The 18,128-nt window shown below is 36.9% G+C and overlaps 1 protein-coding gene across 3 annotated transcripts in view; it reads right to left on the bottom strand.

Moving 5' to 3' along the window:
- Positions 1–18,128, bottom strand: part of LOC128865043 (uncharacterized) — a 149,746-nt gene that overhangs the window by 116,687 nt on the left and 14,931 nt on the right. For all 3 annotated transcript variants that reach the window (XM_054104936.1, XM_054104938.1, XM_054104937.1), the window contains exon 2: positions 697–1,869. In XM_054104936.1, coding sequence (XP_053960911.1) covers positions 697–1,752 — 1,056 coding nt within the window. In that variant the 5' untranslated portion in view covers positions 1,753–1,869. The remainder of the gene's footprint in view (positions 1–696; positions 1,870–18,128) is intronic.

The raw sequence follows: 18,128 nt of genomic DNA, 5'->3' as shown, positions 1-18,128 counted from the left end.
GAATATAGATAATCTATACACTTTGGGTATCAACAACCTTTTACGCTTTGTCAAAAGCTCAGGATGGTTCAATATGGAGAGGGAAATGTAGCCCAGCCCTCGCGGCTCACAACGGACCCATTTCGTAGTCTAAGGGGCATCGTTGTCTCTATGTGCGATGCGGCTGCCAAACCTAACCTAATCTAACCTATACCAGTAATTTAATTTATTTAATTTCGGTTTAATAGTAGTAATATTTACAATTTTATTTAATCTTATATAGGTAATATTGAATTTATTTTCCAGCTCGTAGATACTCAAGTTTCTGCCACTTTCTGATTACACCATGTTATAAGCCTATACCAAACAAAGTGAAAATCATAAAGTATATACTCGTAGACATACATATATGTATATATGTACACATATGAAATTCATGCACGAAATAAGCAAATGGGGATATGATATATGGCGTTTGTATGCAAATTAATTCTATAGTTAAATATGTACGTATTTATATATATACGTATTTTATATATATCCATATATGTATATTTATGCATATATATATACATATATATATATAATATACATTACATATTATACATTTAAGTATACGAAAACACATAATAAGAATGCATCAAAGCGTAAGCATGCATCGATGGCTCCTAATAACAGTCTGTTAACATGGCCATCGTGACTTTCGTTAGTTATTACCTCAATATGTTCACAGACGCAAATGCCCTCCTCGCAGTAAGCACATACTTGCCATTTGCGCCCATTCGCTAGTCCCTTATAACAAAGATGTGACTCGTTGCTGAGCAGTGGTTCATATTGTTGTTGCTGATTAAATTTCAGATCCTTCAGCTGCCGCCTAACGCTGCTGCCCACACCTCCACCTATGCTCGCCTCCTTATATTCGTAGGGCTCATTTCGTCGCATACGATATACGCTGCACTTACGTTCTAATGGTGGATTTTTCATCTGCTCTTCATAATCAATAATTGCACTAGGCGAGGTAGAAGTTTCAATTTTACCAATAATACCAGTTAGTGCTTCCTGCTGTTTGTGAAGTGGTTTGCCTACGTGCCCTGGCGAGGCCATCGGCGTGGCCGGTGTCACAATGATTGTATCATGGTGGGATAAATTAATGCAAGTGTGATCGACAGATGACGTCCCCACCTTTGTAGCGGTGGTAGTTGCACCTTCGGCCGCACCCGATGGCGTCGACGGCGGCGTGGCTTCCATTTGAGAGACGAGTGGTAGAGTCGCCGTGGCGGACTTAGAAAGCTTTGGTTGATGAAAGGTACTAGCGCCACTGCCTGAATGCCGATGAATTAACTTCTGTGAGATGCCTCCGTGTGAGTGGTACTGCTGATGCGCAGACTGATATTGAGAATGTGGATGCGTCTGAGTAGGATGTGCGTGACTATGAGAATGATTCGTTGATGGATGCACATATTGCATGCGCATCTGCAACACCGACTGATTATCACCTTCTTCAATAGGCAGTAAAAGCTTTGATTGAGTCGTGTAGCTTGCGCTTAATTTTCTTATCTGGGTCTGTGGCGTGCGCAGGTAGTTGGTCGGCAGCTGGTGGAACTGACGTGACTGGGTCCGAGTTGGAGTTGAAGCGCCATGTTCGGTAGTCGATAACGCTGATAATTTTGGGGGATGAAGTTTTGCTTGTAATTGCTGATTACGTTTTTGTTGACGCTGACGTTGACGTGCCTGGCGTGACGCCAGCGATGCCCCACCTGCTGCCGCATACATATTATACTACTTTCACGTAACTTTGTTTAAATATATTCCAATTTTATGCATTTATTATTTGATCTCAGTTCATTGCATGTTTCATTTGACGCAGATTTAGTTACATATATATTTCAGCTATGTCGCAAGAAAGAAATTTCATAACAAGGGGTTTCGGTTGAACGTTAAGGTCTGGTTTTGCCAACATAGCGGTACATGACATAACGGAGTGGCACATTTAGAAACACGGTTATATTTGTAGTGCATGGTCTCTTTTTAAGTCATAGTTAATAATTATAACTCGCATTTTATGAATCTAAACATGCACAAATACGAATAAGCTGCTAATAGAAAGATATATAAATCCACAGCTACTGTTATTCAAAGCTAATTAAATATAATCATTATATGACAATTTCCACGTCATGTCACGCCGTGCTAAGTATGCCTAACCAGGCCTGTACATTTGCATTACATATGCACATACGTACTAATTCAAATACTTAATTTCGTTTTTCATATGTATATTTATACATATATCCATAAAGTTTATTTACTAAATAAATAAATAAGTTGATTAAGTTTTATCATATAAAAACTCGTTTGCCTTAAAATATTGAATGGTAGCCGGGTATCGGTGCGGTAGGGGTGGTCATATCTCAAAATTCTTTACGTAGGTTGTAATAAACTACATCTAAGTATCAATTAATTAAAAATCCATTCGATCAGTAGTCAATCTGGATACAATTTTATAAGAGGTATTGCCTTTTTAAGATAATTTTTTGCTTTTATTGTAGTATACACATAAATAACGTAAAAGAATAGATAAACTCATTAGGTAAGGATTGAATAAAAATAATAATTTTTCCCAAATTAATATTTTTCCAAATCTTTTTGAGGAAAAATTAAGGCAGGTGTACATATTAAAAGTATTACAGTAAAACCGGTCGCTCAATTCGTCCGCGGTTAAGTGTTTTCTACTTTTGTCTACTTAAAAAAGTCACACATTGTAAAGCGGCTCATATGCCAAAGAAAAGGAAAACAGAAAACAAATAAATTAAAAGGATTAAATTTGATACTATTTAAGAGTGAAAGCATGTGTATTTGTGTGATTGAGGGTGGCAGTTAACTGGTATAAGGGCCGTAAACATCAAATACGATGTTGGTTAGCTCCCAGCAGTTTGTGTTTGTTTATTGTCATTGATAATATTTAGTTGACTATTTTAGTTCATCAAAATAGTTTTAGCATAAATAAAAGCGCCATATTTTTAATAGTGTTTTCAAACCCCGGATAGGTGTTTAAGACATGAGAAAGAAGTCGGAAGTTTAAATGTGCATAGTACTTATGATTTATTAGCCGTTGTTTTTATAACACAATAATCTTTTAAACTGTAGGCCCCTATATTTATGGAAAACATCAAGACACGCACCTCAAATAAGAGCAGGAGCTCTGCTAAACACCCAAATTATATAGGAGGAGCAGCTCAGCTAAACACCCAAACAAAGGGTGTGAGCGCCAATTTTATATTATATATATTGAGCATACTGAAGCAGGCTAATTCAAATCCGATTATATTACAACGCCTTTAAAAATCATTCAAAGAAACTGCAGGTCAGTAAATGGAATTATGTGAGTGAATTCATGGATTATTCCAATAGTTTTATACAATTGATTTTTGAATAGTTAATATTTTATTCACATTGAGTTCAAATGCAAGATTTGGGCGAAAAATACATTCAAACGAAAAAATTTTAATTTTCGGGAAGGTTTCTTTATAAGAGTAAATAATTTTCCAGTAAATAATTCCAAATTCTGCCAATTAGTTCTGATTTAATTCATTTTGGAAAAAGAACATCTATTAAAAATATAGCCAAGCAAGCTGCGAAATTCATTATTAATGAATTATATTTATCAGTTTGCACTCGCTGAAAGATTCCTAGCAACCAATTTCTTTTACAGGGTATCCGATGACAGAATTAGGTTTTAAATTTACACTTTCTCCCTAACAGCATTGACAGACGGCTTCATTTAATTTAATTTTAACTGATTTGTTTATTGGATAGTTTTGTCAGTAAAAGATGGTACGCAGGCAACAAATACGTGTATAAGCTGCCCGGATACTAAAAAAAAATAAATATATTATTTATTTTAAGAAAACCTTAAATTGCAATTTTTCAAACTGCTCCGAAATATCAAAACAATTAATGTAATTTCGAAAATTCCCCTAAACCACTTAAATGATGGGAGTTAAGTCTAGTAGTTGTCTAGTAGTTTATACCGGTTAACACCACCGTCTGTATATCCTATAATCGCTGATCGTGTGAGCGATGAGGGGACCGCGTTAGTTTCTTTGTGTCTTAGTGGTCTGGTAGACAAAGTGCGTTCGCAATCGAAACGTATTTCATTCGTGTGCTGCTGTTCGTCATATATTTTGTTCACGTCTCACTATTCGGTATTTACGTAATGTCCCAAGTGAAGATTTGATTCGTTCATGGAACGATTTTGTACGGTCAACATTATCTCTTGGAGTGATTAAGCCCATTTCCAAAATAAATAATAAAAAACGTCTCGGTAAAATATCCTGGGCACCCAGGTCTCACGATCTTACCTCTATGGACTTTTTCTGTAGGCTACCTAAAGAGTAAAAGTAAAATCTATGATACAAACCTAGCGACTATCTCAGCACTAAAACAAAATATCGTTTGCGAGATTAATGACATCTCGACATCACCTCTCTATTGAGTAGCACGGAAGTAAGATTCCAAGAGTGTATCCGGCATAACTGTCAATATTTGGGTGAAATAATTAAAAACAAATAAGATCTGCACTTATCTTCTTTGTAATAATTATAAACATAAACTTTTAAATAAACTTTACTCACTTGTTGCTCTTTTTTAACTTAGCTTTTAATTCCTAATTCTGCCATCGGACATTGTATGGTTTCATTTTATATGAATTGAAGTTTTTATTACATTAGTTAACTTAAAATTTGAAGAATTTTCAATTTTATTTTTCTCTTTTACCTGATACCATACCAAACTATAAATAGACGAAATGCAAACACTGTTAAATGACTCGTTTAAAATTATTGGGTTACGGAATAAGTTCATAGCTTTTTTATATTTTCTCTTATTTTACAACGAATTGTTTGCTGTTTGATAAAGGGTAAGTATTCATTCGATAGAACTCTTTCGGCTCTTAACATTAGCATCAACATCTGCTCTTCTTTGCTTTTCATTGAGATCAAAAAGTTGCCGAAGTAGCCCGGGACATTTGCGACGTGTATGGAGAAGGTGTCATAGGCGAGTCTACAGCACGGAAATGGTTTGCAAAGTTCAAAAATGGCGAATTTAACATCCATGACACGTCTCGCAGCGGAATAAGTTTTGGTAGAATTTTTTGCTTAAAATTGTTTGACCCCATCGTAGAACGTTCGTTTATGACTAGTAAAACACCTAACAAAAATAAATATCCCTACTTACATATACTTAGAAGCACTGGACGAAGCATGTAGCTCGCTTGTGAGCTAAGGGGTTAAAAACAAAGTTACTTGAATATCGCTAAACTGTTATTGCATATACATACAAATTTTTCGCTTGGCGAGCAACGGAATTGAATAACGAGCAGGGAGGTGGTGAATCGAAAGCAGTTAATGTTGACTAACAAAACAAACGCAATACAAACAAGTAAAGAGAGCTGAATACGGTTCGGACCGAACTTTATAAACCCGCGTACATTTTGGTGAAGCTTAAATTGGGCCAGCCTTTAATTTTTAGATTGAAATGAACTCATAGACAATGAGAATTGGAGCTTGGAAAATCAGACCCACGGATGGAAATTTAGATTAGAAATAGAAAAAAATTATTGTGGTTTTAATCTAACTGAAGGGGGAGCAATACAGGTGCCAAGTTTGGGTGAGTTTTATTAAATCGTTAAAGAAATATACACATTTACCCAAAAGTAGATGTGGAACCGCGCAATTTTTTAAATTTTGCTTACATGTTTGGGTGCACCACCAAATTTAAGTAATTTTAATTCATTTATGACAGAGATATCAATTTTTTTCTTTTTTGAAAGTTACCGTTATGTGGGAGGTGGGCATGGTTATTGACCAATTTCGCCCATTATACCAAACTACATCATAAAAAGAGCAATATGTATACCAAGTTTCATATATGTAAATATTTTCAAGTGGGCGATTATAAAAATTCAGTCCACAATTGAGGCAGTGGATGAAAAGCAAGTTTCGGAATCATTCACTTCATATTTTCCTGTGCCGTTCAAAAAACAAAAAACCCTGTTCATTCGCTTTATAGTGTGTTTTACATAACTTCACAAAATATACTATGTTCAAGCAGGCACCTAATAGGCAAGCCAGAACATTTGTCGTACTTACAAACCAAATTTCTCAAAATGTAAATTATTAATTGCCAATTAAGTACTTATGTGAAGCCCGTTTAATGAGAGTATGTTCAATGAGGAAACGAAATGGCATTGAAATCGAAATGGCAACGAATTTTCAATGAAAATATAGTTGAGCAATATATATTTGAGCTATAAAACCGAAACCAAAAAAGAAGAGATTGGGCTCGAGGGAAGGGCTCATATCACTGTTCTCGACTTATGGAAAAAACTTGTGGATGAGCTCCGTGGGCTGCAGAATAACTCAGTTGCAATTTACCACAAAAAACCCGATTGCCGATCCTATAATAAAGGAAACGTTAGTGGTTGTAACAAAAGTTGAACCGGGAAAGTTGAATACCAATATCTGGAATAAACTAATAAAATTCGTTTTAGAATTAAGTTTTTCTCTATTTTCCTAAAACCGGATTTATCACAAACAAAGTCAAAACACCTTCAGCTGTCAAATAATAATTGTGTAGCTAAATTTTATGCCTGCGAACATCGAACTCAATGATTTGATTTAATTTAATTGCCTCTTAATTGTCCAACTCCCAGTGATTCGAAAAAGCGTCTGCCGATGGGATAAGTACAGAAAATGTCGGACTTATGTAGATCGCTGTCGCAAAAACACCGACAAATGGGACAGGAGCTGCACAAATACGGAATACATTCAGGCGAATTTTTTATCGGAGGAATAATTTGAACAAAAATCATGGACTTACATACATATATGTACATATATATGCTTCTAAATTAGCCGTATTTCCCAAGATGGGGATTGGGTCAGGGTAGGTAGCTAGGTACGTGGAAGTAACAAACTGTCCTTAAACCAACTCAACTGGCGATCCATTGTGATACTTCGGTAGCAGTTTATCTGCTACTCCTCGTTAAACCAATTTATTTTAAGTGCAAACCCATTGATCTGACCGACACTTATATCTCTAAGGCCATCAGTATTTTTCAAGTCGATGACCCAAAGTATCTAAAGCTCGTGGCATAACACGCAGGACAGTAACAGAGAAGATGTCTGGCATACTCTTCCTCTTCCTCATTATTGCAGCTTCCCTTTTGAGCTCCTCACGTCCCGTTTTGGTCAAATTGTTTTTGTAGCAGTACATATCAGACTATAAACCCATCTCGTGTTGGCTGAAGTGACAATGCTACTTGCACCACGAATTTTTTAGATTTAGAGGGGTATACCTATAATTTCCATATCAAAAGGGAGACTAGTAGTAGTGCCTTCTCTCGCTAATTTGTGATTTTCGCTAAAATGGAAAAAGAGCGGTATCGTTCGGTAATTCGTTTTTTTGTTTTTGGATGGGAAAAAATGCGAGGAGATAAAAGCAAATTTGGATGCTGTCTAGAGGGATGCTTCCCCATCTATGATCACATTAGATATTGGTTCAATGGATTTAAACGTGGGTGAACATCCGCTTTTGATGAGGAGCGACTAGGACGCCCGGCAGGCGTGGTTACCGAGGAAATCATTCAAAAAGTCCACGACATAATTCTCGCTGATTGACGAACGAGAGTGGGCGAAGTAACAGAGACCATAGGTGGGTCGACTGGAACGGCAATTAATATTTTACCTGATAAGTTGGCGATAAAAAAGTGGGTGCCGCGATTGTGTACAACAAGCGGATGTGGCTGTTAATTTCAAAGCAGTGTTTGGAGCAATTTAAGTGAGGTCAGAAGGTATTTTGCGTCGAGTTGTCGCCGTTGATGAAACCTGGGTTCATCATTACACACAAGAAACTAAGCAAATCAAAACTATGGATTTCTCTCGGTGAATAGAAGAGAGAATGAATAAAAGAAGGCGAAGGCAGTCCCCTCGGCCGGAAAGGTCATGGCGACGATTTAAGAACGATTACTGGATAATACCACAGTAAGTTATTGGACCGTTTTCACAAAAAATTGAAGGACACACGGCCGCATTTGGCGAAAAAGAACGTCCTGTTTCACCACAATTACGCACTAGCACATTCACCCAGAGTTGTCGCCGCCAAACTGCATGAATTGCGGTATGAATTGCTGCCGCACCCCCAGTATTCAGCAGATCTTGCTCCCTGTGACTTTTTCTTGTTCCCTAACATGACGAATAAGTCATAGCCGAGACAAAGGCGTGTTTTGGAGAGTTCGACAAATCCTATTTTTTGGAGGGGGTTAAAAATGGCCGGAGTGACGGGAGAAGTGTATCTTTCTAAGAGGGGACTATGTTGAAAAATAAAGTGTGTTTTTTTAGAGGTTAGGTTTTCAAGTTGGCACTACTTTTTTCGTAGATGGTCTTTTTGACAGCTGTCACTTGATTTATGCTCAGTTTGGTTTGGCATTTCATAATGAATAGACTTACACCTGAACAACGTTTGCAAATCGTGCAAATTTATTACGAAAATAATGGTTCGGTTCGCGCGACGCATCGCGCGCTGCGTCCAATATTCGGTCGCCATAATCGTCCATCAGAGTCACTAATTCGATTAACCATGGATCGGTTTCGCACCACGTTTGCTCTAGTGGATAATACGCATCCTCAGAGACGTCGTACAGTGCGCACCGAAGACGCTATTGCTGCTGTGGAGCAGAGTATCGAAGAAGACCCGAATGAGTCCATCCGCCATCGCGCGCAGCAATTGGAGATGTGCCCATCCACTTTATGGAAGATTTTGCGGAAGGATCTTGGTTTGCGGGCTTACAAATTCCAACTCGTGCAAGAATTGAAGCCGAACGACCACAAGCGCGTCGCACGTTCGGTGAATGGGCCCAAAACGAGATGGCCACCGATCCCGATTTTCACAAGAAAATTTTGTTCAGCGATGAAGCTCACTTTTGGTTGAATGGGTATGTCAATAAGCAAAATTGTCGCATTTGGAGTGAACATAATCCACAAGCCATTGCTGAGACGCCGTTACATCCTCGAAAAGTCACTGTTTGGTGTGCTCTATGGGCAGAGGGAATCATTGGTCCATATTTCTTTAAAAATGAAGCCGGCCATAATGTTACAGTCAATGGAGAGCGCTATAGAGCCATGCTTAATGACTTTTTCGTGCCTGAATTGGACGATGTTGATGTGGACGTCCTTTGGTTCCAACAAGACGGCGCTACATGCCATACAGCCAACGCAACAATCGATTTATTGAAGGAAACTTTTGGTGAGCGCATTATCTCGCGCCGTGGACCTGTGGCGTGGCCTCCAAGATCGTGCGATATAACACCGCTGGACTATTTCTTGTGGGGCTATGTGAAGTCGCTTGTCTACGCAGATATGTAAACAAAAACCCAAGCGAAATTACACTTTATTTTTTAAATATTTCCACACAATCGGAATTTGTTATATATCTCAATTCTTCTTGCCCACACTTTATAAATTTATTTCGCTACTGATCTAAAACTTGTGAAACTTTCGAAGAAAGCCTTTCAGAAAGTGCTGAACTGGCTGCTATACTTAAATATTTAAAAGTTATGTGATATAATTTCAAACAGATCTTGCCAAATTTCTCTTAAATATACCTATAGCTCGCCTAAAGCACTTTCTCAATCTCTACTGCATTTCCAATTAAGCTAGGGTGATTGCCACTCTCCATAAGGGTAAAGAAGGACCCGCTTATGCCTGAAGGGCCATTGTGATGCTCAAATTCCCGGTCTAATTCCCAATGTAGTGAAAAAACTTCAAAGCAACTGTTTTCAATAAACTGTTTACTTATTCTGAAATTCTTGGTACAACGTCTTGCAAAAAACTACGAAATCCTCTCGCAAAAAATTTTTTAAGCATACAAAATGATATCAATATCGATATACATAAAGGGTTTTCCTATAACAGGTGTTACAGGTGAATGGATTGCACTATCGAGAGATGATTAACGATTTTTTATGGCTGGAATTGGATGGTATTGATCTGGACAACGTATATTGTCAACAAGACGGCGCGAAACCATTGATCTTTCACGTGAAAAGTTTCCAGATCGTGTTATCTCTCGAAGAGGTGACCACATTCGTCCACCGAGATCTTGGGATTTAACACCTTGTGACTTTTTTCTTTGGGGCCATGTGAAAGAGAAGGTCTACGCCAACAGCCCAGGGTCGATTCAAGACCTCAAATCGAGGCTATTGAGGACATAGGGCAGTCACTTCGAAATTCGGTTATGGAAAATTTCATGAAAAGGATATTGTTCTGTAAACGTGGTCGTGGTGGTCATTTGCCTGATTTTATTTTCCACTCTTTATAATGAAATAAACATCTGACCATTTATATTAAAAAATAGCATTTTTCTTTGAATATTAAAATAACACCTCTTACTAACAACCCTTTATATACTTGTATATCGGAAGCTTACATTGCTTCCGCTTTTTCGATGCATCAAATAGTTTCCGATGCATCAGTTTTCTTGACGTCCCTAATTCAGTTCTGCACGAAGGATTGGGTTGAGCCCGTAAGTCTGGCGGGAAAAAGATCTAATAATAATAATGGTTAAAATTAAATTTCCCTTTTTGTTTAACATTTGTTTTTTTTTTTGTTTTTTTTTTTTCTTTTCGCACTTTTTTTCAATCAAAATTTTTCAAATTTCACTACAGAATTTCAAACAAAAAAATCATTGATAACGAAACTTCATGTTCCCTATTTCAAATATACTTCCGCGTCTTACTTGTACTCAACCCCCTAAAGTAAGAACGAACATATTTTTTTACTAAGAGCCATACTCTGGGGTGTATTGCTCAAATTTTTTGTTGTTGAATGGTTCAAAATTCCTTTAGTTAAAAGTCCACACTAGTCCTTTCAAGCTTTGCTAAAGGCGCTGAAGTTTGGACGACGACAGTATCCGGTGAAGCGTCCATTGTACTGTTTGAGAAAAGGATTCCTTTTTTTCAATTGTCAATTTTGCCTGTCACAGAACGATCGTTCACCATATGACCTCAAGAATGATAGATTACAAGATTTGGCCATGCGAAGCAAAATTGTGAGAAACACTGGTTGCTACATCATAGAAGACTTGACAGCACAATTGATCTCGCTCATTTCACATGTATTCTTACACTCTTCTAATTAGTCGTTGTTCAGACGGCTACGAGGTAAAACCATAGACGACTAGATACGAACTATTTTTCTCATGAGAGCGCTGTAAAATGTGCATTTTTCATAACATTCGTCGTGTGAATGCTGCCAAGTTTTGAAACAAGCTCATGTGCGCGCTCTCACTCAAAATAAAAGAGTTTCGCATCTTATTATCTATGGTAAAACGCCGTCACATTCCAGGTAACGCCTGCAAATCAACTGATTCGCTTAGAGCCGAATAACGATTTGTTGTTTGCCTCACCTTTGTATTCTGGACATCGTGCTGTAATCTATTGTTCTATAATCATACGCTTGTGCTTTTTTATATTTGCTGTACATAAAAATAAAAATAAATAATTGGCGCGTACACTTCTATTTAGGTGTTTGGCCGAGCTCCTCCTCCTATTTGTGGTGTGCGTCTTGATGTTGTTCCACAAATGGAGGGACCTACAGTTTCAAGCCGACTCCGAACGGTAGATAATTTTTATGAGGAGCTTTTTCATGGCAGAAATACACTCGGAGGTTTGCCATTGCCTGCCGAGGGGCGACCACTATTAGAAAAATGTTTTTATTAATTTTGGTTTCACCGAGATTCGAACCAACGACCTCTCTGTGAATTCCGAATGGTAATCACGCACCAACCCATTCGGCTACGGGGGCCGCCAGTACATAGAAAAAGGGATGTTGATGTTTGTTTGAATGCGCTGGCCTGCAGCCAAGCAGATCGAGTTTGTTTCGCTAGTGTGCGCACCATTGAATTCGTTGACCTCGTGTTCAACGTTCTATTCTTAAGAGCGCAGTCTGTTCTTTCAATAATGTTGAGTGTAATATTGCATAAGCCTGAAAATATTCAATTTTTTTATTAGGTACACAAACAAAAAATTGTAACACACTTAAAAAGTTTCAGTCAGATCCAAGGGATAGGAAGTGTCTCTTCGCTATCTCCTACTTGCTTCATGTTCGACATTTTCTTGTTCTTCATGCAAAACTCGCAGTGCAATTTTGAGTATTGTTAATTTTATGAAAATTGTCAACTAGTCAGAGTTGATATTAGGCACTTTCTATTCGCCATTTCTCTGCTCGCTATCTTTATGATCGATTAACTTTATGAGAAATTTGCATGCGAAAGGAACAACAAAGTTTTCGAGGAAGATTTGCCGCTAGCCAGTATGCTTATACCTCAATAAACTCGTATAACTCACTATCTTACAAACGCATGCAATTTACGGCAGCTCTATTCCAGCGTTGCCAATATATGTTCATTTATACCAATTGCTTCATCTATTCGCCACTTGCTAACCCGTGGCGAAAAAAAGAGGCATATTCTTATGTTCAAATAACATCAGCAAAACAGTTACTTTATATTTCGCGATTCCCTTTCCAGTACAAAACAAACGAACAAAAGGAGGAGAAATTTACATGTTTGTGAAAATTCAGTGAATGGCTTGGTGAGATTGTTTAATTTGAACTAATGAAAACTAAGTGCAACGTGTTAAATTGTGAAATCCCAAATTATAATGCCTCCAAACGCAGTTTTTGTGTTTTTGTTCGGAACGCGCCATGGTAAGTAAATAATTCGCCTTCCTTGTGTTTTTTTATTCATGCGCTCTGGTGACACAGCGAATTCGGAAGGCGCAACCTGGTATTCTATCCATACATATTTTCTTTTCGGACGAACGGGTGAAACCATGATAAGGCTGAACATATATTGGAAATTTTAATCTTAATAACATTGACTTACTTTTTACTAGAACTCTATTATCGTATGGCTTTATCTAAATTAATTACATATGTCTGAAATGATGCTACTAAAGATAAAGAATAGATTTAACATTTACTACTGATGAATGTTTATCTCGTATTTCAAATAAAAAACTACACCCTACAACACTTGTAATCGTTTTTAAATTTTACATATTTGACTACCCTAATTATGTTTAAGTAATGGTTAATACTTACATATATTAAAAATATGGTTTTGTCGTTTCGAACTCTCTGAATGGTCCAGAAATTTCCTATATTATTATTTCTATATCCTATGTAATCAAATTTCAAAAATTTGTTCAATAATCTCTATGTAATAAGCCCCCTTGATTTAATTCAATATTATGTCACTTGAAAAGAGCGAAAAAAAATTGCAAAAGTTTTGAAAATTTAATCTAATTGTAGATCTGCAATATCTCCTGCAATTGAGAAAATGATTTGGTTATCTACACAATTTTTATTCAAGCAGCATTTGTTAAAAGTAGAATCAACAGTTTTTGGCAATACATTAATTTCAAATACAAAACAAATGATTATTCAACTAATCTTGTTTATGAAAGCACGCATCGTTTTAGATGGATGCATATACTAAATCCTGCCACAAATTCTATTACAAGTAAAGTCAGTTATAAATATGAAATTATAATACTTTTTTTTAATGAAGTTAGTGTTATTTAATCATGTAAATAGTAAACAATAATGTTTAATTTTCATTCGAAATGGTAACCATTTGCTTTTACACAAGTCTTCAAACGACGAAGCCATTCAGCTATTGCTGCACGCACGGTTTTCATGGATATTGACGTCGCTGATCGAACCAAAGATTGTTTGAGACTCTCCAAATTTCTTTGAGGTCTTCGACAGGCCATGTTCTCCAATTCTGACCATAAACTGTAGTCCACTGGATTCAGATCTGGACATCCAGTCGATCAATCTTCTGCAACTATGAACCCAGGAATATTGGTTTTTAGCCACTGGAATAACATTTTTTGCGTCTCTAGAAGTTTTAGCAAGATTTTGTTGTTTTGCTTATTGAAAACTTCTGTGAAGATGCTGCTTGCATCTGTGGAGTCTAATTTTCTTCAAGCGCGTTGTCAAAAGATGACCAGTTGAGCGACGGAAGACTTTCATGTGGAGTTCAATTCTAATTAGTCTTGATATGCATATGGTCGATACAATAAATTCTCTTGACATGATTTTCTGTTTTCTACGGGGACTTTGACGAATTCTTTCTCGAACGGCTTTTATGACTGTACTGGTTCGAATCATGCAAGGTCGAGCACTTCTTTTTCTGTCACTACAGGCGTTTGGGAAAAACGATTGATCGTGCGGTAGACAAACATTCTCGAAATATTAAGCTTTTTTCAGCAATTCGTGGATCTCACTTGCACTTTTACCACACTTATGTAATGCAATCACTGCAATGTGTTTCTCCTTAGCTCCCCACTCTATTATTAACAAGCCAAATTTGCCACGAAACTTATGAGTGGGCAAAGCAAACGAGCAAAAGCAAAAATAAGGGAACTTTTTTTTGTGAATTTGTTCTCGCCGTATGCATTGTAAAATTTCTCACAGAATTTATGGGAAGCTTAATTATATTATTTGGATAAAAATGTAACAATTTCGAAACAATTGATGTCAGAAGTGGGATTGTTGAATAAAACAAACAATGTTGAGTGAACTTCTCAGTTGGAAATTCAGGATACTCATATATCGAAGTTATGATAAGTGTTAAATTTGGTCCGGACCGAACATTATTATACCTGCGCTGTTCAAATTATAATATAATACATTTGACTAAAAAATACTCAGGTAAATAAAGTTTGGTTTCGATAAAGCTTAGGCAATTTAGTTGTGGTTATTAACCGATTTTAATTTTTAATAGAAACTCAGATTGTGCCAACGGTAATATCTCTGTATAGTTTCAAAAAAAACATCTATTGTACATACTTTTTTTCTCGAGATATAGCTTGTAACATCGGAAGGGCTAATGAATTTTTAACCTTAATATATAATTGGGGAGGAATACTTGCACTAAGGTTGGGCGAATTTTATTAAGCCGTTATCGAGATGCACGCACTTACTCGAAAGTGGGCGTGGCATCGCCCATTTTTTTAAATTTTACTCACGTCGTACTAGTTTTCTTAGGTTCATCATATGTACCAAATTTGAGTAAATTTCCTTATCTCGTACTAATTGAAGCATCTTTTGTGAGTGTTGCAAAAATACACTTTTTCTGGAGGTAACGCTAGTAACATCAGCCGTGACAGTCCGTGTGCACGGATGAACAGACAGACATTGTGACACCAAGTTTGTTATAATAGCGGTCGACCCTCGACAATCAATGACAAACCTCCGATTTTATTTCTATAATGAAAAAGATCCTCATAAAGAACAATCCAGCGTTCAGAGGCGGCGTTCAAGACACACATTTCATTGGAGCCAAATATCTATAAGCTTATCGAATGCAATAAAAAATTCGATTGCCGATAGCCGAGCCTTGATGTGTACCATTTTTGACGGAAAATAAACTGGAAAAAGCGAAAACAACAACCACAAGAACAAAAAATTCAAAGGCTTTTGGATCAAGCTTCCAAGATTCAAGTTGGCTTAACACGTGTAATCCGCGAAAAAATTGTCATCATCAGAATATTGCATCCAAGATGGGACAAAGGTATTTGCTTTGGTTTGACTGAATAGCAGGCATGGGGTGGGAGGGCTTCCTGTTACAAATCTTTTTAGGAGTTGAATAGAAAAAAATGTTTTTGATGTAAATGCTTCAAAGCTCTTCTTCTTGACTATATTGACTGCTCTTTTGAAAGAGCATTGACTTTTTATGGTTCATAAGGTTGGTATCTTGGTTGGTCTTGGTTGGTCTTGTTTGATTATTGGCGAACTTTTTTTGTTGTTTATAATTTCTGATGGATACATATCTCATGTGACACAGTCTGTTTTAAGTTTAGGAGAATAGGCACTCGGAATGGCCAGTGTCTTTGAGATCGAAAGATACTTTCCATTTATTTCCGGAAAAAAATTGTGGAAAGGATAAGGAGAGATCAATGTCAGTGAAAGATGAATGTGTAGGAAAGTGGGTGGGACTACCATTATTGAGTAAATGGAGTTCAATAAATTTTCGATTATTTACTTATTAAAAATTTAGAAATTATTGCATTTCTAAAAGACAATTTCTAACCAAGCTGAAACCGCATTGCATACATGGACGACTTTGCATATAAGTTCAAGAGAGGCTATCAGAGTAAGGAAACAATAAAAACAAAAAAAATATTTTCGCGTTATTTGACATTGATAGAAGAAGGCATATTAAATTATCTTGATATCAGGAAGATTGCTTTAAATTTAACTTAAAGCTTGCTAAAGATTATTTCAAAATATTACGTGGCCCCAGTAAACTACCAACAGAGAGTTGCTAAGACTATTGATGGCCTTCATCGATGCCAGAGGAGCTTGCAAATGACTGGTGGAAATGGCTAGCAGAATTCAAAAATATTGAGCGAGTTCGTATACTATGTACATTGTTAAAACGCTGTGCTATTACACGCCTATGCCACTTTGGCATCCTCGGTAGGTTCCAAAACGAATGTTGCGCCATTACGACAGATCTCTATTCCGAGAATGGAAGTACTTGCCGCAGTATTGGACACTCGTACAGCTGGTGCAATTGCGAAAACATAGCTTGAAAATCAAAAAAATATTTTCGAGGCCTGAGATTTTGGGTTCCAAAAATTTACTGAAAACAAGTAATGAGTTGAAACCAATTTATAATTTTTTCTTCTTTTATGCGACCAAATGAATTTTTTTGTTCCCTTGTGATTTTAATTAATTTATTTTTTTCTTAAAAAATGTTTTTGTTTCCTTTATTCTTACAGTTTTTATAATTGTACTAATTTTACTAATTTCATTTATCGATCTCAAATATAATCATTTTTATTGAAATAAAGTTTTAAAGCGTATCTTACAAGAACGCTATAAAAGCGAAATTCTCCGAGCCAAGGACCAGGCTAACACATTTCATATTTTTAGATAAAAAATCACGTATTTATGTTTTAAAAAATTAAATATAATACATATTTGTATATTTAAATAAAACTCGTGTATATTTTTTGCTACTATTTATTACTTTTTAATATGATTTTTCTGACCTTTTGCTACGCAATCGGTTTCGTGAAAACCCAATCCTGGTTCTTAAATTGACAAAGTTGCACACTCAAAGCTTTTACCAGGCAAAAAGGGAAATTTTTATAAGAGGTGTGTTCAAAAAGTATCGCGAATTTCTTGGGCCTCTTCAGTTTCGGAGGGCCAGATCTGAAGAATATGGTAGCTGTGGCATCATTAGTGTGTTGTTTTTGGTCAAAAATAGTCGCGTACAAGCAACAATGTGTGAGCAGGGGCGTTATCGTGATGCAAGAGCCAATTTTTGTTTTTCCACAAATCCGGGCGTTTCTGGCGGATTGCTTCTCGCAAATTGCGCATAACTTGCATGTAATATTCCTTATTGACCGTTTTACCCTGTGGCAAGAACTCATAATGCACAACGACCCTGCAATCGGAGAAAACGGTAAGCAAAACTTTTACATTCCACCGAACTTGGCGCACTTTTTTCGGTCTTGGTTCGTGCGGCAGCTTCCATTTAGATGATTGAGCTTTGGTTTCCACGTCATAACCATAAACCCACGATTCGTCACCAGATCCGTCTCATGCCCAAATCATTGAAAAAAATCGAATGGTACTAACCAATCGATATGTCTAGGTCCTTAGCAACTTCTGTAACGGTGATTCGACGATTGGCCAATACCATTTTCCTCACTTCATCAATTTTTTCGTCTGTTGTTGAAATGCTCGGGCATCCGGCACGCTTTTCGTCGTTCACATCTTCTCGGCCTTCTGAGAACATTTTGTTCCACCGATAAGCGTTGCTTTGGTTCAAAGTAGCTTCTCCGTATGACACAATCAGGTTCTTTGATCCATCTTTTTGAATAGGTAAAAATCGCAGACGAGCTGAAACAAGCGCAAGCAAAGCAGCTGTCAACAATTAACTGAACATTCAAAATGGCCGAAGTCGTCAGCATGAGTGAGAGACATGAGCACCAACATATCGCCGCAAAAAAATCCAAACTCGAATATACGTAACCAGCGAAAACAAAATTCGCGCTACTTTTTGAACGC

Source organism: Anastrepha ludens, chromosome 5 (assembly GCF_028408465.1).
Source record: "Anastrepha ludens isolate Willacy chromosome 5, idAnaLude1.1, whole genome shotgun sequence".
In the NCBI taxonomy this organism is placed as follows: Eukaryota; Metazoa; Arthropoda; class Insecta; order Diptera; family Tephritidae; genus Anastrepha; species Anastrepha ludens.
Note: the sequence above shows the minus strand (reverse complement) of the source record. Positions and strands in the feature narration are given on the sequence as shown.